Source organism: Corythoichthys intestinalis, chromosome 8, assembly GCF_030265065.1.
Source record: "Corythoichthys intestinalis isolate RoL2023-P3 chromosome 8, ASM3026506v1, whole genome shotgun sequence".
NCBI classification, from domain to species: Eukaryota; Metazoa; Chordata; class Actinopteri; order Syngnathiformes; family Syngnathidae; genus Corythoichthys; species Corythoichthys intestinalis.
In genome coordinates, this window is record NC_080402.1 from 23,020,110 (window position 1) to 23,037,228 (window position 17,119).

A 17,119-nucleotide genomic window follows, 5' to 3' on the forward strand; every position below is an offset into this window, starting at 1 on the left:
TCTGTTAAGGTGTGTACTGTATAATAAACTATATATCCGTACTTTGCAGTATTTAGCATCTAGGAAGTACACTGTGACAAGCACGCTGGATGCGCTAATCAAACAGTATTTGGGTCAGGAGTATAAGGAGCGGTCCAAAACACATTCGGATGAGACCAAAGAGCTTTCTGAGTAAGTTAGCTATTATTTTCTCTGTTTTATTTTAATCTCAAAGAAATCTCTGATTGTCTTGTCTTTTTTTTTTTTTTTTGGGGTGCAGCTTGACAAAGAATGTGCCTATCTTTGTGTGTACCATGGCCTACCCCACCGTGCCTTGCCCACTGCATGTATTCGAGCCACGTTACCGCCTCATGATCCGCCGCTGCATGGACACGGGCACGCGGCAATTCGGGATGTGTATTAGTGATCCTCAGAAAGGGTAAGCATGTGGACACAAAAAGTGTTGGGTTGGGTTTTGAACAGTTCTGGATACACTAGCACACAACCTTGATCATGTGTGTGTTACATAAGAGGCTAAAATTTAAAGCATCTCCTTGAAATTAAACTGTGGCATCCAAACCGGCAGGTTTGTAGACTATGGTTGTATGCTCATCATCCGGAGTGTGCACTTCCTGCCTGATGGTAGATCAGTGGTGGACACCATCGGGGGAAAGCGTTTCCGAGTCGTGTCCCGAGGAATGAGGGATGGTTATAGTATTGCTGACATTGAGCTTTTGGAAGACACTCGGGTACGAAATCAGTCTGGAAATCTCTAATTGCATAGTTTGTGATCACCAAATCAAACCTAAAGTAACTTGTTTTTGTTTAAAATGTGAAATTAGGTGGAGGACAGAGAAGAGCTTGACAGTTTACAAGAACTCCATGATGCTGTGTACAATCAGGCCTGTGACTGGTTTCAGAACCTCAAGCTCCGCTTCCACAACCAGATCCTGCAACACTTTGGACCAATGCCCGAGCGAGAAGCTGATATCCAGGTACAGCATTTGTCCCTACTTTTCTTTGGCAGGTTATGGCATGTGCCATTTAATGCAATCCTTCCAAGAATAAATACAGAATAGAATACAGGAAAAGTGCATTATAGTACACAAATCCAAATTAGCCATGATTATAGCTGGTTTTGATAGCCCTCAAGGGACCACACTCAGCGGGCACCACACCTAAAATGGAAAACCATGAAACCTTTAAGACTTTTAGGTGAAAGGTCTTCAAAAACCAAAAAGATTCCCATTGTCTGTTGCCAATGACCATGAACTGAATTCAGCCAGACCAATTTTATTTCCTGACCGCGAAATTTACTGATTAGCTACGCAAAAGCTCTATTAGGGGACGACAAAGCACTACCGATGCAAGCAATTGGAGGACAATCATGCTCAGGCATCGAAATGATGCACCGAAATGTTAGCTTTCATACGGGCCGGTCGTTTCAGAACCAGTACCAAATTGATATTGCATTTTGGTCATAGACTTCATAATGTATTGACGGCTCAGATCGGTCATGCACTGCGCCTCGCATTCAAGTACAGGGCCGCCCACATCAAGAGGTCTAACGCCGGATTTCTGTTGAAAAAGAACCAAAGCTGTACCACATACAAACAGGAAGGATTGTCTCAGGAGTGATTTGTTTGAGGATTCAAGGTAATTATTATATTTTTCGTACCATGCGTGCATTTTGAAAAAAATCAATGGGAGAAATTAGCTGCTACTGCATTGGCATCATAGTTCGCAATATTTACGTAAAATAAATGCTAACTGCACGTTTTTTTTTGCTTTTAACCAAGAATCGAGACTGTTTTACGTCCATATCTAAAAAGAATTTGGGGATTTAAGCATTTATTCACAAGAATTTTCACCGGAAAAGCTCTGTTTACATCAGGCGGCCACTAGCTACATTCACTAGCAGACTAGCATTGTACTTCGACATATTTACGTAAAATAAACGCTAACTGCACGGATTTTTTGCTTCCAACCAAGAATCGAGACTATTTTACGTCCATATCTATAAAGAATTCAGGGATGTAAGCATTTATTCACAAGAATTTTAATCGAAAAATCTGTTTTACATTAGGCAGCTGCTAGCTACATTCACTAACAGACTAGCATTGTACTTCAACATATATACGTAGAATAAACGCTAACTGCACGTTTTTTTTTGTTTGTTTTTTTTGCTTTTAACCAAGAACCGAGACTGTTTTACGTCCATATCTATAAGGAATTCGGGGATTTAAGCATTTATTCACAAGAATTTTCACCAGAAAAGCCCTGTTTACATCCGGCGGCCGCAAGCTACACTCAATAACAGACTAACATTGTACTTCAACATATATACGTAAAATAAACGCAAACTGCACTTTTTTTTTTTTTTTTTTTTTTTTGTTTTTAACCAATAATCGAGACTGTTTTACGCTATATCTATCAAGAAATCAGGGATTTAAGCATTTATTCACAAAAATTTTCACCGGAAAAGCTATTCACATCAGGCGGCCGCCAGCTACATTCACTAACAGACTAGCATTGTACTTCGACATATTTACAGTACGTGACATCAATGCGAACTGCACGTTTTTTTTTTTGCTTTTAACCAAGAATCGAGACTGTTTTACGTCCATATATATATATAAAGAATTCAGGGATTTAAGCATTTATTCACAAGAATTTTCAACGAAAAAAGCTCTTTGTGATTCTGCTCTGTCAGCTTTGACGGTCTCACCAACAATGCAGGCCCCCTATTTATCGGCCCCGCGCCCGTGGCCCGTCAATACATTATCAAGTCTATGATTTTGGTACCCAACCCTTGTTATAGGCACGCACATAAACACTGATAGACTGGGACACAGGTGCATGGGACAAATGGGTACTACTGACATGAAGAAGGGGAGACAAGGGTATACTCTCATTTGATTGGCTAATATAACACTGGAATTGAATAAATGTCTACCCCAATGTCAGGCGGCCTTGAAATACTGGCTTTTATTTACATATTTGTTTACCATTACACATCAGAAAAATGAAATTGTTTTTTTTTTCATTTATTTAAAAAAAAGATCATTTCCACTGGGATGCACAAGTTAAAGGTGTTTGTCTTCCCTTTAACCATAGAGTATATAATAATGTTTACCAACATCATCTTGTGATCATGATTTTAATCAAAAAATGAGAAACTTTCCCTAACTTGGATGATTAAGAATCTACACAGACATAAAGTATCTTCAAAAAAATCAACTGACATGGCATGCAGTTTCATCTAACTTTAGGATCATATTGTTTCATGATAGTCCTCTCCATGAATCTGATGACGCATCTGATGTTAGGGATTTTCTGATAATTTTGTCTCATCCAGAAAAATGCTTGTAATGTGTGTTCTTTTGGAAATCACGTTGCAGTCCTTTATGTAACTCTTCTTAGCAGATTCATTTGTCTCGAGTGTTGTGTAATATAATGATAAATCAAGAGGAAGCTCAGTCATGCTATGAACATTTCTATCACTTGATGGCATTTCATCAAACGCCTGACCGATCAAATGACAGACTTCTTCTGAATATTCAATACTCCAGAGTTTCCACACATCAGTGTTGTATCCCAAAACTCTAACTATATCAACTACCTCGCCCAGAAAACTTAAAACTTACTGTATTTTTCAGACACAGTCAATTCCACCTGCGCTTCCGCTTGGGAAAGCTTACAATACTGTGGATTTAACAGCCTTAGATGTGCATAATAGCTCACCGTGGTTATTTTGTATTTCCTTCCTCACGTCGAACAGGATTACTGCTCGGCTCTCGGGACGACCTGGGGGGGGGGGGGGGCGGAGCCTTTTAACAGTATTGGCTCAAGAGCTTTATGGGTGCTTCAGAGCTAATCCCACCGCTGATGTTGCATCACAAGTGTCATGGAGAAAATCCCTTTGTGGGCCATGTAGAGGCTAGAGGCTTTTGTTACCGCAGTGGAGTTCAGTAATGATCACTTTCCCGATAGATGGTGGCAGCATAGCTATGCATTAAACAGATACTGTATCGTTTGTGTTTTAGTGATTAGTCTGGCCCCTTTTCTATTGTGCTGTTTTAGCTTGACACAATGTGTTTATGCTTGCGTACTAAAAATCACAGTTGTCCGATAATGACTTTTTAACCGATATCCTGATATTGTCCAACTCCAAAATTCCGATATGATATCAAACCGATACTGATATATGCGGTAGTGGACTTAACATACTGTATTGTGATTCCCCACTTGATGCTTTAATAATGATAAATGAAACAGCTTCAAGGTTTTCAGAATAAACATTCTGTGAAAAATAAGAAAACAAAAAGTGCCTTTATCGCACCACTATATTTATTGTTGAGATCAAAATAGTGCAAACATAAGTTTTTTTGGATCAAGTGCATAATGCCAATAAGACACGTGGCTAGGTTCATACCGCAGGTCTTAATGCACAAATTTGATTTTTTCGTGTTTTTCCGACTCAAGTCAGGCATTAACTTGACGGTCTGAACGGGACAGGTTGCGTAAAAGTGGACAATTTCAAATCCGATCTAGGTCACTTTCGTATGTGGTTAAAATCCGATTTGGGCCACATTTTTACAGAATGTGGCTGCGGTCTGAACTGTCAAGTTCCCCAAGTCGAAGTAATGTCGTCACCAAAGAGCGAGAGGGACAGGGCGCTTTTAAGGAAGGGGCGGGCTAGACAACAGTCATAAAAAATAAAATGGGTTGAGGATAAGCTTGAGAAAGCTCAGTTTTCTCTCTGCTCCAAATGAGCAATATTTCAGCAATCCATATAAACTTATATAATTATATAAGACTAAACGGGGATTGTTTATGTCCGTTATTTGTTTTCTTTTTTTTGGAAATCAAAATATGATCACCCTTCAATGATGTTGAGCCAGCATGGGTGGTCATTTGTTTTGATTCTCTTGCCCATGCGGGTCAGTTTGCTCAGCACATCTCGAACTGCGAATTACTGCGCATGCGTGATACTTGAACGGGCTCAATGAAGAAAAGCAGTCTGAACGGGCACGCCAAAAAAACAGATATGACAAAAAAATCTGAATTGTGCATTAAGACCTGCGGTATGAACCTAGCCTTATTCTGTCCACAATGTGTGTTTGGATACACAGATCCACAGATAGTGAACAAATCAGGCTCGAAAGAGAAGTCAGACGCTGGAGTAAAGTTGAATTGGCTTCATTGTGGTCACCTTTCTCTTGGCATGAGCACTGGTACTTTTCTGTAAAACTGAGAACAACCGAACATTGTGTCAATAATATTTAATAAAGTCACAAATTAAAGCAAACTATACACGACATGTCAGTTTGAATAGCAACTGGTAGTTAGGGATGGGAATTGAAATCCGATTCCAATTCGGAACCGGTTCCGAGTGTTTCGAGGACTCGACATCACAATGAAAAAGCCTTAACGATCCCTTTAACGATTCCTAAAGACGCGTATTGCGTCGTGACGTGTCCTGTTGTCCAGACGCATCAAACTAGCATGGTGCCAAGAACCACTCGCTCCAAAGTTTGGCTACACTTCACCAGGAAAGAGTGTGAAAATGAAAGGTTACGACGGGTAAGCACGAGCATTACAGCCATAAACATAACAATGACAGCACGTAGGTTCAAACGCTCGAAAGTGTGTCTTCACTTCACGAGGAAAAATTACAACAAAGCGACTTGCAGTCATTGCAAGGTGGAGATAACTGCATCGGGAGGGAATACGACTGCGCTGTCCTCACAGAGAGGCTAAGGCTCAGTCCTGGCTATACAGCTAGCTAAACTCCCAAATGACGATGCAGAAGACGTTGGTATAACTTGCTGACTTTATTCAACCATCACTTGAAGAGTGAAACTAAGAATAGAAATGAAACAAATCAATTTCGTCCCCAATAACAAACAGGTTTGCATCAACGTAAATCAGCGATGATTAGCTGCAAATAACAGTAATAACAAATGGTTAGCATGCATTTGCTAGCATTAGCACATCGTTCAAACCACTACACAACTGGATTTAAGTGTCCGATCGCGAGTGGAAACACAACAACAACACAAAAGATGATACATACAGGCGTTGCCTCTGTAGATATTAACATTAACAAAGAACGTAGGCTCGTAGAAGTGTTTCCCTCTCTCACTAACTCACTCGCTCGCTCACTCGCTTGGATGCGGCATTTCTTCTTCGGATGTAAGCGCGCTCTTCTTCACGTGAGCGCGTTCTTCTTCGCGTCAGGAAGCGCAAGGGCGCCCCCACTTGAGCGTGTAAGCGCCACAAAAACTAAAAGGCATGCATTTCAATGTAATGGTAAATAATACACGTTAACCCAGTAGTCCCCAAACTGCGGCCCGCGGCCCAAATACGGCCCACCTCCACATTTGGTCCGGCCATTTTGAATTTTTTTTTTTTCTCAATCGTGTTATTTATTTCCTGGCCTTTTCCTTGAAGAATTCAGAGAGGGTTATTTGGTTATTATCTATTTAATTAATAGTGTTTTTATTATTAATTATTATTATTATTATATTATTATTTTCATTTTATTTACTTTCATTCCGTGAAGAAGGATTATTTGATTGTGGCTTTCTGAAAAACAATAATTTTTTACATTTATGCACTTCTGCAATCGTCACACTTTTTCTGTTACAAACTGACCCCGGCCCACATCAGAGAAGGGAAAAGTTATGTGGCCCTCACAGGAAAAAGTTTGGGGACCCCTTCTTTAACACATATTGCCAAAGGCAGAACAACAACCTATCTGCCAATATATACCAATATTTTTTATTTCTATTAGATAAATGTTTCAGTAAAATGTTACACATTATTGTGTATTTGCCACTTATTGCCACAGTTAACATTGAGGCTTTGGGCCTCTTTTGTTCTCGTTGTGAGTTTGTAAGGTTGTGACTTCTGATTAAACAAACTCGATGCCAATCAAAACGTTTGTTCTTCTTTTTCCCCAAATTAGAATCGATAAGAGAATCGATAAAGAATCGAACCGTTAAGCAATATCGATAATGGAATCGGAATCGTAAAAATCCTATCAATTCCCATCCCTACTGGTAGTACAGCTTGCAAGCAATGAAATGGTGTAACCACATTTTACCACAAATGAAATATACCCATCTCCAATACACTACATAACGCTCATGAATATAAAACAAAGGAACAATATAATTTACAAGTGATGCTTGTATAAGGCACAAAAAACGTGGTGAGATGGCAAGAACTGCTATAGTACATTGGCTGCAGACATTAGCTTGTCCATTTAGCTTTCTCTAGTCACAATGAGTTCACGTCAACATATAATGACGTCAGCAGAATGTGTGGGAACCTATCCAAATTAATTACACCTAAGCGCCAGCAGGGTGCAAACCCCCCAGAAACACAGGCAGGCAAAATTTGGACATGACAGCACTTCCATATGCATAATGGTCCAAAACCTGATAATGAAAAATCGATGTCGATAGTATCCGATATCATTTTAAAATGCTTTTATCAGCAGACATTATTGGCTACCCGATAATATTGGACAACTCTACCAAAAGTCAAAACACTTGTTAATATTAGCTTACCGTAATACTGTGTGCTTGTGTTTGTGGCATTATAGATAGAACAATAAAAGTGAGTATTGTAAAATAATATAGGAAATATTTCAGTAGTTAAGGATAAGATTCACGAAAAATGAATGAAGTACAAAATATGAAACTCAATGTAGTTTATTAAATGCATGGGAAAGAAGGCCAATTTCTACCCAATCGCTGTACTATTATTATTAAAATGATAATTATATGTGTGTGTGGCATATAAACGAGATTCACGTTGTGAAATCTAATTAAATTAAAATTTCAAACACTAGCCTTTATTTATTAATTCATTAATTCGTTAAAAACAATTTGGAGCAGTGGATTTAAATGTTTTGTTTGTGCGGTGGAGGTGGGTGCTGTTATCATTTGGAGGTTAGTTAAAAAACCCATTTCAATCACCTAAAGGAAATGAGAGAATAATATTTGCATAGCTATTTAGATCACTATGCAGTCCACTTTGCCTTTAGTCTTCTTTTGGATAAAACGCCTCTTCACGAAAAACTGTTTAAAAAAACAAAAAAAAAAAACGTTAATGATTACGTATATTGATTTGCAGGTTTTTGCAGTGTATACCACTGATCCACTCTTTCAGTGCCAACCGTTTTTCGAAAAGAACCTCTTAAGTGCCAGGTTGTTTAGAACGTTTGACAAATCTTTCAAGCACTCCAAAATATTGTTTTGTGACTACATAAACACAAAGAATGCAAAGAATAAAGAATAAGAATAAAAATCAAGTCTCTTCATACATCAGAAAAAATACATTTGTTTCTACCTTATTTGGTTCTTTAGTAATCGGCCTCAAAACATTTGTTAATTTCAACCAAATCACCTATATTTGCTCAAAAATTTGAAAAAAAAACAACCTTTTTGATAAATCTACTTTTACCCCACAGTGGCTTTGACACTAATATTTAGTGACACTTCAAACATCTGAACAGTAACAAAACAAAAGTAATCATTGATGGTGATAGACGTCTAAGCCAATAGCATGATCGCTCTCTCAGTTTAAATAGATGGGACATCTATCACTGTCAAAGGCACCTAATTTGTTAAAGTGTAAAGCCCTTTTAAAAACATATCCAGGGAAATTCCTGTGTAAGGTGATGCGGGATTTACTCGCGTCATTGCTTTCACGCATGTAGAAATGTTCCGAGAATGACGCGGGTTGGACACTTTCACAGACTTGTCCCGTGTTGCCCACTGGCGCTCTCGGTGCGGGTAGGGCTGCTGGCGCGATTTTATAACCCGGACATTACGTCATTTTTGGTCGGCATCGGCTGTCACAATGTTGGTCAAATCGGGTTTTGTTCCGGAGTGAGCGTTCCCGACGTTGTAACTGCAGCCAATTCAAGCTCATCAAGACTGTATTTAAAGAGCGTACGACAGGATAAAAAGTCTTAAATAGCATTATTATGTGAATTAGAATCATATTTTGAGACGATTCGACTTTCTACAACAAATTGGCAAAGCGCAGATGACGAGAAATTAAGTCTTTTAATCTGCGGTTTAGCCACGCCTACCATTAAAGGGCTCTAGCGTCCCCAACAGGAGGATGACGTCGGCAGGGGAATCCTTTCATCTGATTTAGACTTCAGCCCATAGAGGGGGAATTATTCATAACGAGGAAAAATGCAACGAAGAGAGCAGCAAAATGTCATTCTTTCGATCTCTCTACTCCAATATTTTTACAGGATATTTACTCGCGACATTGCTTTTGACGCGAGAATTTTTTCCCAATTGCTAAATAAATGGTATGGTCATGACAAATAACAGTCTTGTGCTAAATGGAATATGAAATATTAAAAATGCATTTATTCAGTTTGACATGGCAAAATTACTCCATAGTGGTCAAAACTGTCCACTTCTTACACATCCCGAACTATATTTTATGCCACCGGCTTTTGTCATTTCCCTGCCCGCCCTGGTTTCCGAGACTGTGGAAAGAGCATAAACAACGGTGGGTTGGCAGTGCTCGTTGCTGGGAATAATCGGCAAAAATAGCCCATTCTCAGTGGAAAAAAAACGGCCGACATCGGAGCACAGAGCTGCTCGTGGCCAAGCCGAGGAAAGCGCATGCTCGGCGGGCACGCGAGGAGGACCGATCTGGCTGGGTCAGCGAACCCGTTGTTGTACTGGGGCCACGGCGGGCTGCCAGGGCTCGTCATCAAGTTGAGGAAAGCGCATTCTGGGTGGACACACGAAGAGGACCGAGCGAGCAAAATACAGCTTGCCGTTCTACTGGGGCCACAGCAGGCTGGCAGTGCTCGTCCCCGGGAAATCGCTGAAAAGAGTCCATTCTAGGGCAATAACGGAGCATGGAGCTGCTCGTGGCCAAGCCGCGGAAACCGCATTCGCCGATCGGCGGCCGCAAAATGCAAGCCACGTCCTTATTAAGACGTGTGCCATGATCCCAATATTTGACATAATACAAACCACGATGTTTACTCACTTCCTCATAAGTCCAAAGGTCCCACAGCTGTCAGAATTGTTTTACGCCAATCCCGGGGTGAACGGGAACTTTTTGAAACCCAAAAAGGCTCATGCGCCTCTTCCTTGCGCAGCAAAATTTTTCTTCAACACATTTGGCTGGCGTGATGCCTATTGTGTTATTCCCCCTTTTCCGCGATCGCGTGTATTTTTGTTTGTATTTCATAAATCCTTGAATGCATCCCTCCGTTTTATTCTGCTTTGAAGTACAACCTTGTTTCCGCAGAAGTGGACCCTAACATCGACAACAAAATAAACCACACATTTCCACAGATGAACGATGGACTCTCTTCCTCGGCTCAACGATCCTGTAGCAATTTAATTTTGTTATGTTTTTAGTTTAATTTAGCGATTTCCAGCTTGGTATGTTGATAATTGTGATGTTTGTTTAGCACTTTTCGTCTTACTGCAAAGAGAGAGGAATGATATTTACGTCATCAGCCATGATGCTGTGACTTGGGAATTTAACGCCTGCTTTCACGCACACCATTTCCTGGGAAAGTCCCGGACATTATACTAAGACGTGACCCGTGAAATGTTCGCATAATCTCCGTTTCAGTCGACCTGGGAAATTGTTTTCACATACAACTGCTGCATGGTTAAATCACGCGATATTCCTGGTGTTTCAGAGTGTGTGAAAGGGCTTAAGTTTTACTATATTTCCTTCATCCTTCTTTCCAGGCGACTCCTAATGGTCCCGCATGCTGCTGGTGGCTCCTTGCTGTGCTTCCCATCGATCCGCGCTACCAGCTGTCAGTCCTCTCCATGACCAGCCTCAAAGAACGCCTGGTGAAGATCCAGCACATTCTCACTTATTTGCAGAGCATCCCCAACAACTGAGAGCTTTCTCATTTCACCACTACCGCACCTTGGACTCTTTAATGCGCGCCACCCGAGCCTTCCTCTCATAGCTAAGAACACGCTGTGCTAAAAACATTGTTGAACTTTGAGAGATGTGGCCAAACTGCCTCAGGGATTCTTCTGGTGACACACATACTTTTATTTGTTGCGTCAAACATGAATCACAAGTGGCGTTTGCCGTTCAAGAATTTACAAATGAACTTCCAGGTGCACCGTGTCGTTGGCAGTGAAGTCGATATCACTGAGATGGATTGAGGACATTGGTTTTGGGTTATGGCCTATATGTTGAAAAAAGGGCAAAAGTAAGGTGGATGTGATGAGAGGCAAATCCAGAATGCTGCTTTAAAAAAAAGTAGAAGAGGACAAAAGGTCTACAGTACTTAATACTCAAGTGCAACCAATTCAAAATTGATGTTCCACTTCCTGTCCTATTTTGAGAACAGCAATTACACTTCCCGGTATTATTTTTTTCTTCCATTACTTTTCCTCTTGGCATCACATGTTTCCATGTGGTTATGCACAAAAACACGCATGACTTCAAATTGTCATTTTAATGTGTGCTTGTCATAATCTTACGCCCACAGTGGATTATTAACTACCAAGATCTTCCAAAATTTGTCATGTAGATTGGGAGTTATTTATGTATACATATACTTTTTAGCTACTCCCACTGGATTATAAGTAGAATACGTTCAAATATTTATACATTCTGACCCTATGTATATGTAGAAATTGTCAATTGGGGCTATTGCAATATTTCATTGAATCGGTGTGTATTCATAATAAGGCAGACCTTTGTTGTAATTATTACTACCGTATTTTTCGGACTATGAGTCACACCTGAGTATAAGTCGCACCAGCCATAAAATGCCCAACGAAGAGGAAAAAAACATATAAGTCGCATTTTGGGGGGAAATTTACTGTATAAAATCCAACACATAGAACAGATATGTCATCTTGAAAGGCAATTTAAAATAAAAATACAATAGAGTACAACATGCTGAATAAGTGTAGAGTATAATAATGTTACATGATGCATGAACAATGAAATGCCAGCGTGGTATGTTAACGTAACATAGCTATTAAGAGTTATTCAGATAACTATAGCATAAAAAACATGCTAACAAGTTTACCAAACCATCAGTGTCTCTCCAAAACACCAGAATAACGTGTGAAATGATATGTGTGAAATTATTACCACTTTATTATAAGTCGCTCCTGAGTATAAGTCGCACCCCCAGCCAAACTATGAGGAAAAAAAAAAAAAAAAAACGGCGACTTATAGTCTGAAAAATACGGTATTCAGTACAGGCCGCTCTCTGTCTGCTTAAAAGGGGAGAACCTGTCGCCTTACACCATTTGACATTGTGGTTTGAAATGACACTATTCTGTACTTGGTCCACCATGCTTTCTTGTCATGTTATGATTGTATTTTTCTGGTTGTCAAAAGCACCATTTTTCACTGTGTTGGAAAGTTGGTTTTCCAAGTCATACCGGTTTTATGTAAAGTATTTTGCGGGAACCATCTTGCTTTTTGCTCTTTATTTTAAGTTAACGATTTTCAATTTAAAAAAAAAAAAAAAATGAAATTTTGTCGTATGAAGAGTGATTTCTTTCTACTTTCTAGTTGTGATAACACACAATGAAAATGCAGAGAAAAAGCTGTGTAAAAACCTTTTTATTGATTAGGGGACCATTGGTTTTAAGTAAATCTTAAACTGTAATTTACCTCTATTTGGAACACCCATTAACTAATAAGCTACGACTGACAGCGATAGACGTGCGATCCGATGGCAGAACAAATGTGAACTGGGCCCAGGTTTGTGTCGGGTGCGAGTGGAGTGGCAGAGAGTCCTACTCCAAGTTACGACGTACCCAACTTATGCGATTTTGACTTTACGACGCCAAAGTTTCGTCAGCCATTCTTTCTCCAGTCGTTTTTTTTTTTTTTTTTTTTTTTTTTTTTTTTTTTGCGTAAACACCAACTTGCCGCTGACAATGCTCCTTTTTCGGACTTCCCATTTCCTTTTTCTCATGCTGCCGCTGCTTCTCCCCCGGCACCGACTCCTCTTGCGAGTCCTGATCTGTTTTTTTTTTTTTAGTTCGGACGGCGGTCTCGCGTTATGAGAGGTGACCTTTAGTGACGGGATCTGTCGTTCACTTGAGTAAACGAATCCATTCCGGTTCGTTCAGTAAAACGATTCGTTCAAACGAATCGTTCAACGAATCGTTCGCCCCCCTCATCTCCCTCCCCACCCAAATGAATCGTTCGGTTAGTGAACGGGAAGTGACGTTGCCGAACGAATCCCCAAAGACCGCTTCGCAGTATAACTGAACGGGAAGTGACATTGCTTGGTCCCTCCCTCTCTTGCACATTGACCACTCGTCGTAGTTTCAGAAATGAATGACAGGCGATATCATTCTGCTCTCAGAGACAGCCTCGTCTCCCTCCCGCTGCTGCAAAAGCGAGGGAGAACTTCCGCGTCGTCTGTCCTAGTTTAATGGGATCAAAGTCATGGCTCGTGCTTGCATTTCGATTGAGGACACGGTTAAACATTTTCCTTTTGTGGGGGGAGCGGGGGGTTGGGGTCGGGGGCGCACGGACTTTCTTTAGCATGATCTTGCTCACATATACAATGCTGCTGCTAACAGCCAACGCGGCATGCCTGCTGTCACGAAAATAAAAATAAATCGAAAGTTTAATTTCTAATTATGGAACGGCCAACACATCATATTAACCTCTCGCTCTGTTGTATTTTTGTTTTTTATTATTAAGATGATCGTTTTGAATTTTTGCACTGGTATTAATAAATAAAATAATCCGGTCAGCTCCCCTGTCGTCCCCGCATCTCAGATCGTCAAATGCTGACGAGAAATAATTGTTTGCTTTATGATTTCGCCTTTCTACTCTCATTAGTCTGTTAAGAAAAATGTAGACATATTGCGACATCTCCCGTGTCCGCGCGCTTTGTTTTTGGGGCGCTTGAGTAGCACATGATGGACGGATTGACATAATTTGTCAAACCAACCGACACCCTCTGACACGAAAAAAAAAAAAAAAAAAACCACTCGGAAAAAATTGACATGTATATACAGTTTCATTGCAAATCAGTATTATGGTGATCATACTAAATATTATTTTTTTTCTGTGCACATATGAGGTACATATCGCTGCCATGAAGCCTCCATATAGTGACAGTTCTCTGCCCGCTTCACTGCCGTCACGCAACCGCAGCTCAGGTTTTGCTTGCCTCGTAGCTACGCGTGTTTTAAATTACTGTAAATTTGATAGTATATCGTCATAGGCACAGTCCCGAGTCTGTTGAGAAAAGTAGAACACTAAACCATGCTCGCTAGATTTGTGTGGTGTTTTTGTCTTTTTGAGCAGCATTTGATAGGCTCCACGTTAACAAATATGTGACAAAGTCGTTTCCTTTCATTTTATGACTCGTTCACCGCATAGTCATTACTGGAAAGTCAAGTTAGCAGCAAGCTAGGTCAGGAACCGGAGGACCGAATCACTGAACGGGAAGTGACAAAACTCAGTCTTTCCCCCCTGCCTGCACGCTGGCTGCTTATTGGCCACACGTGGAAATGAGTGACATACGCCATGATTCTGTTTCCGCTCCCTCCCCTGCCCGCGATGAGGCTGGCGTCTGATTGGTCGTGTGCGATGTCAGAAGACGCTGCCGCTTGCTCAACGCCCTCCCACGCAGCGAACAAGCGCCACCAACTTCATAGAACGAATCAGTGCAGATGGTGATTAGTTCGGTCTCGTTCACCCAAACAATTCGTTCAAAAAGAACGAATCGTTCGCGACCGATACAACACTAGTGACCTTAGCGGCCATGATATCCCCTTTCTTTGCCTTCCTATTCTTTCCACAGTGCCTTTTTCTCTCAGCAAAGCGACTCACTCACGAGTAATGCCCGAATATATATATATTTTTAAGCCCGAATAGTCATTTAACTCATTCCCTCCCAGCCATTTTCACCGGAGCAAGGAAGGCCCTTCGCTCCCGGCCGTTTTACTGGATTTTGACTGATTTTGCAAGGCCCATAGAAAATTCTGTTCTATTAGGCTCGAGCGTTTACGTCACAGCAACACGGGATCATGCGAGATTTACGACAACGCAGCCATATTGGAAGCACGTCTGCATCATTGGACATTTAAACTTAAAACGGCAAATACAACTCATCTACGAGTGCCAAAGATGGAAAAAAGTAAGGAAAACTTGCCAGTTCGATACAGAGACAAACTTGTTACCACGGCGAAGAACAGATATGTGAGCAAACTTAAGGATGTGAACAATGTTGACCCTTACGAGCAAGCCGAACACAAATGGAATAAAGATGTCGACAAGCTTCCACCACTATGCGAAATGGACATCATGCTGTATTTAGTGTTTGGTGTAAGTTACTACACTCATCAGCAATTCCGAAACTACAAAACGCTACAAAGCTACGAACAGTTTTGCTGCGGATGGGTGCAGGACCTGCACATTATGACCGTAGCAAACGGCAACACCATCATTCTTGCAAAGGTAGGCAGTGTGTGTTTACATTTTCATTGTCATGAACATCTGAATTTGTGCTGTGCTGAGCTGTTATAGTTAAGTGACAAATCAATGCTGTGTTTTAGAAAACATATTTGTTGCAGACAATATAGCCTGTGTACAAATTCTTTGCCACTCTCTCACGGCAACATATTACAGCTTTTTCATTTAGAAACGACAGGAATTACGTCTTGTGAAGACAATGCACATGTATGTATGCTAGTTGTTTAGCTGTAGCTATAGCTAACAACAGGCTGACTTAGGGCATAAAGTTACCGAAATTTGCATAGACAAACGAAATTAACTTACCGGAGTGGAGGTGCATAGAGCAAACTCTTTGTGTAACTGGAGAATCAAACGTTATGCCCTTCCTTCTGATCGAGGCCACCCATGCCATTTTTAAACGTTTGGTAAGTTTAGATATGACCTTTCCCTAGCCTTTTCTCCATGTAGGGATCCGGAAGAAACTCAAAGGGGTTCCGTTGAGCTGTACATTCTCCTTTCTATTCGACTGGTTGTTGTAATTCTTTACCGAACAATAATTTCCAACCATTTTTAAAGAGCGACCTGAGTCGAAATGCCTCACTGTTTATGTTTCCTGGAGTTCTGACACCGAACTTCCTGCTTCCAACATGGCGAGTGCCACGTCATACGCTCGAGCCTAATTGCTATATAAACATGGAACCCACCAAAAGAAAGATTAGACTCTCCTCTTTCAGCAGAAAAAAAAGTTCATATCTTTTTCCATTCTTTAGAAATCAGCTTTAGAAAATAGCTTAGTTTGAGCAATTTTCCAATTTCTGATGAAAAAAATTGAAAGAAATTGAGGTTTTTGTGAAAGCATACATTTCAAACATAACTTTGACTTTAACAGATATTTTTCGCTTTTGTGACATCCCAAACATCTGAATAATGTTTTCGTTCTACAAAATAACATGAACAACAAGACGAATAGAGCTTTTGATCGCAAAGTAACACTTTATTTACACATAACTAAACTATTCAACTGTTGAACTATTTGCGCACATAACAACGGGCAAGGTTCCCGGTTGAATGAGGTGGCTCCCAGTAATCTGATGAGTCCGGATTAAGCTCGGTCTCACTTTTTCCATCATCTTCATTGTTGGTCTTAACCTCGGGCTCAGGAGTAACGCAATGTGAGCTCCGCAGAACGCGTGTGGAACCTGACGCTGTTTTGGCCGTCACCGTTTATCTCATCAAGATAGATTTTTTTCATCCTTCTTTGACGATGGTTTCGTTTTCTTTTCAAAACACTCCTCCAGGGTCGTTTGCCTTTTTTTCCCCGATCGTTCTCCACATTTTTCTCGAATTCTCATGCGTCTTCATGCACAAGATCCCTCCAACTTCCGTTTCCTGACGATTTTTCTTCACTTCCTTTCTTGGCCCAAGATGAGTTCTTACTTAATACGCTACTGCCCTCCAGTGGCCAGTTTTATTGCTTTATAATGAGTTTTGAGCATTGTGCATTGCAGTTGCAACAGAACCTAGAGATGCCTCTTGTAAAAAAAAAAAAAAAAAAAAAAAAAAAAACGTAAAACACGTATAAATACGTTTTTGGGACACTGAAACAATTAAAAATAGAACGTATTTATACGTTTTTGGAAGGAAATGAGTTAATATAATG

At 40.5% G+C, this 17,119-nt stretch overlaps 1 protein-coding gene across 1 annotated transcript in view; it reads left to right on the forward strand.

Moving 5' to 3' along the window:
* lonrf1 (LON peptidase N-terminal domain and ring finger 1) overlaps nucleotides 1-12,842 on the forward strand; it is a 30,475-nt gene extending 17,633 nt beyond the window's left edge. The window contains exons 8-12 of the mRNA XM_057843673.1: nucleotides 50-171; nucleotides 260-418; nucleotides 566-728; nucleotides 822-974; nucleotides 10,740-12,842. Of these exons, the coding sequence (XP_057699656.1) occupies nucleotides 50-171; nucleotides 260-418; nucleotides 566-728; nucleotides 822-974; nucleotides 10,740-10,898 (756 nt within the window). The 3' untranslated portion in view covers nucleotides 10,899-12,842. The remainder of the gene's footprint in view (nucleotides 1-49; nucleotides 172-259; nucleotides 419-565; nucleotides 729-821; nucleotides 975-10,739) is intronic.
* Nucleotides 12,843-17,119: the final 4,277 nt, after the last annotated feature.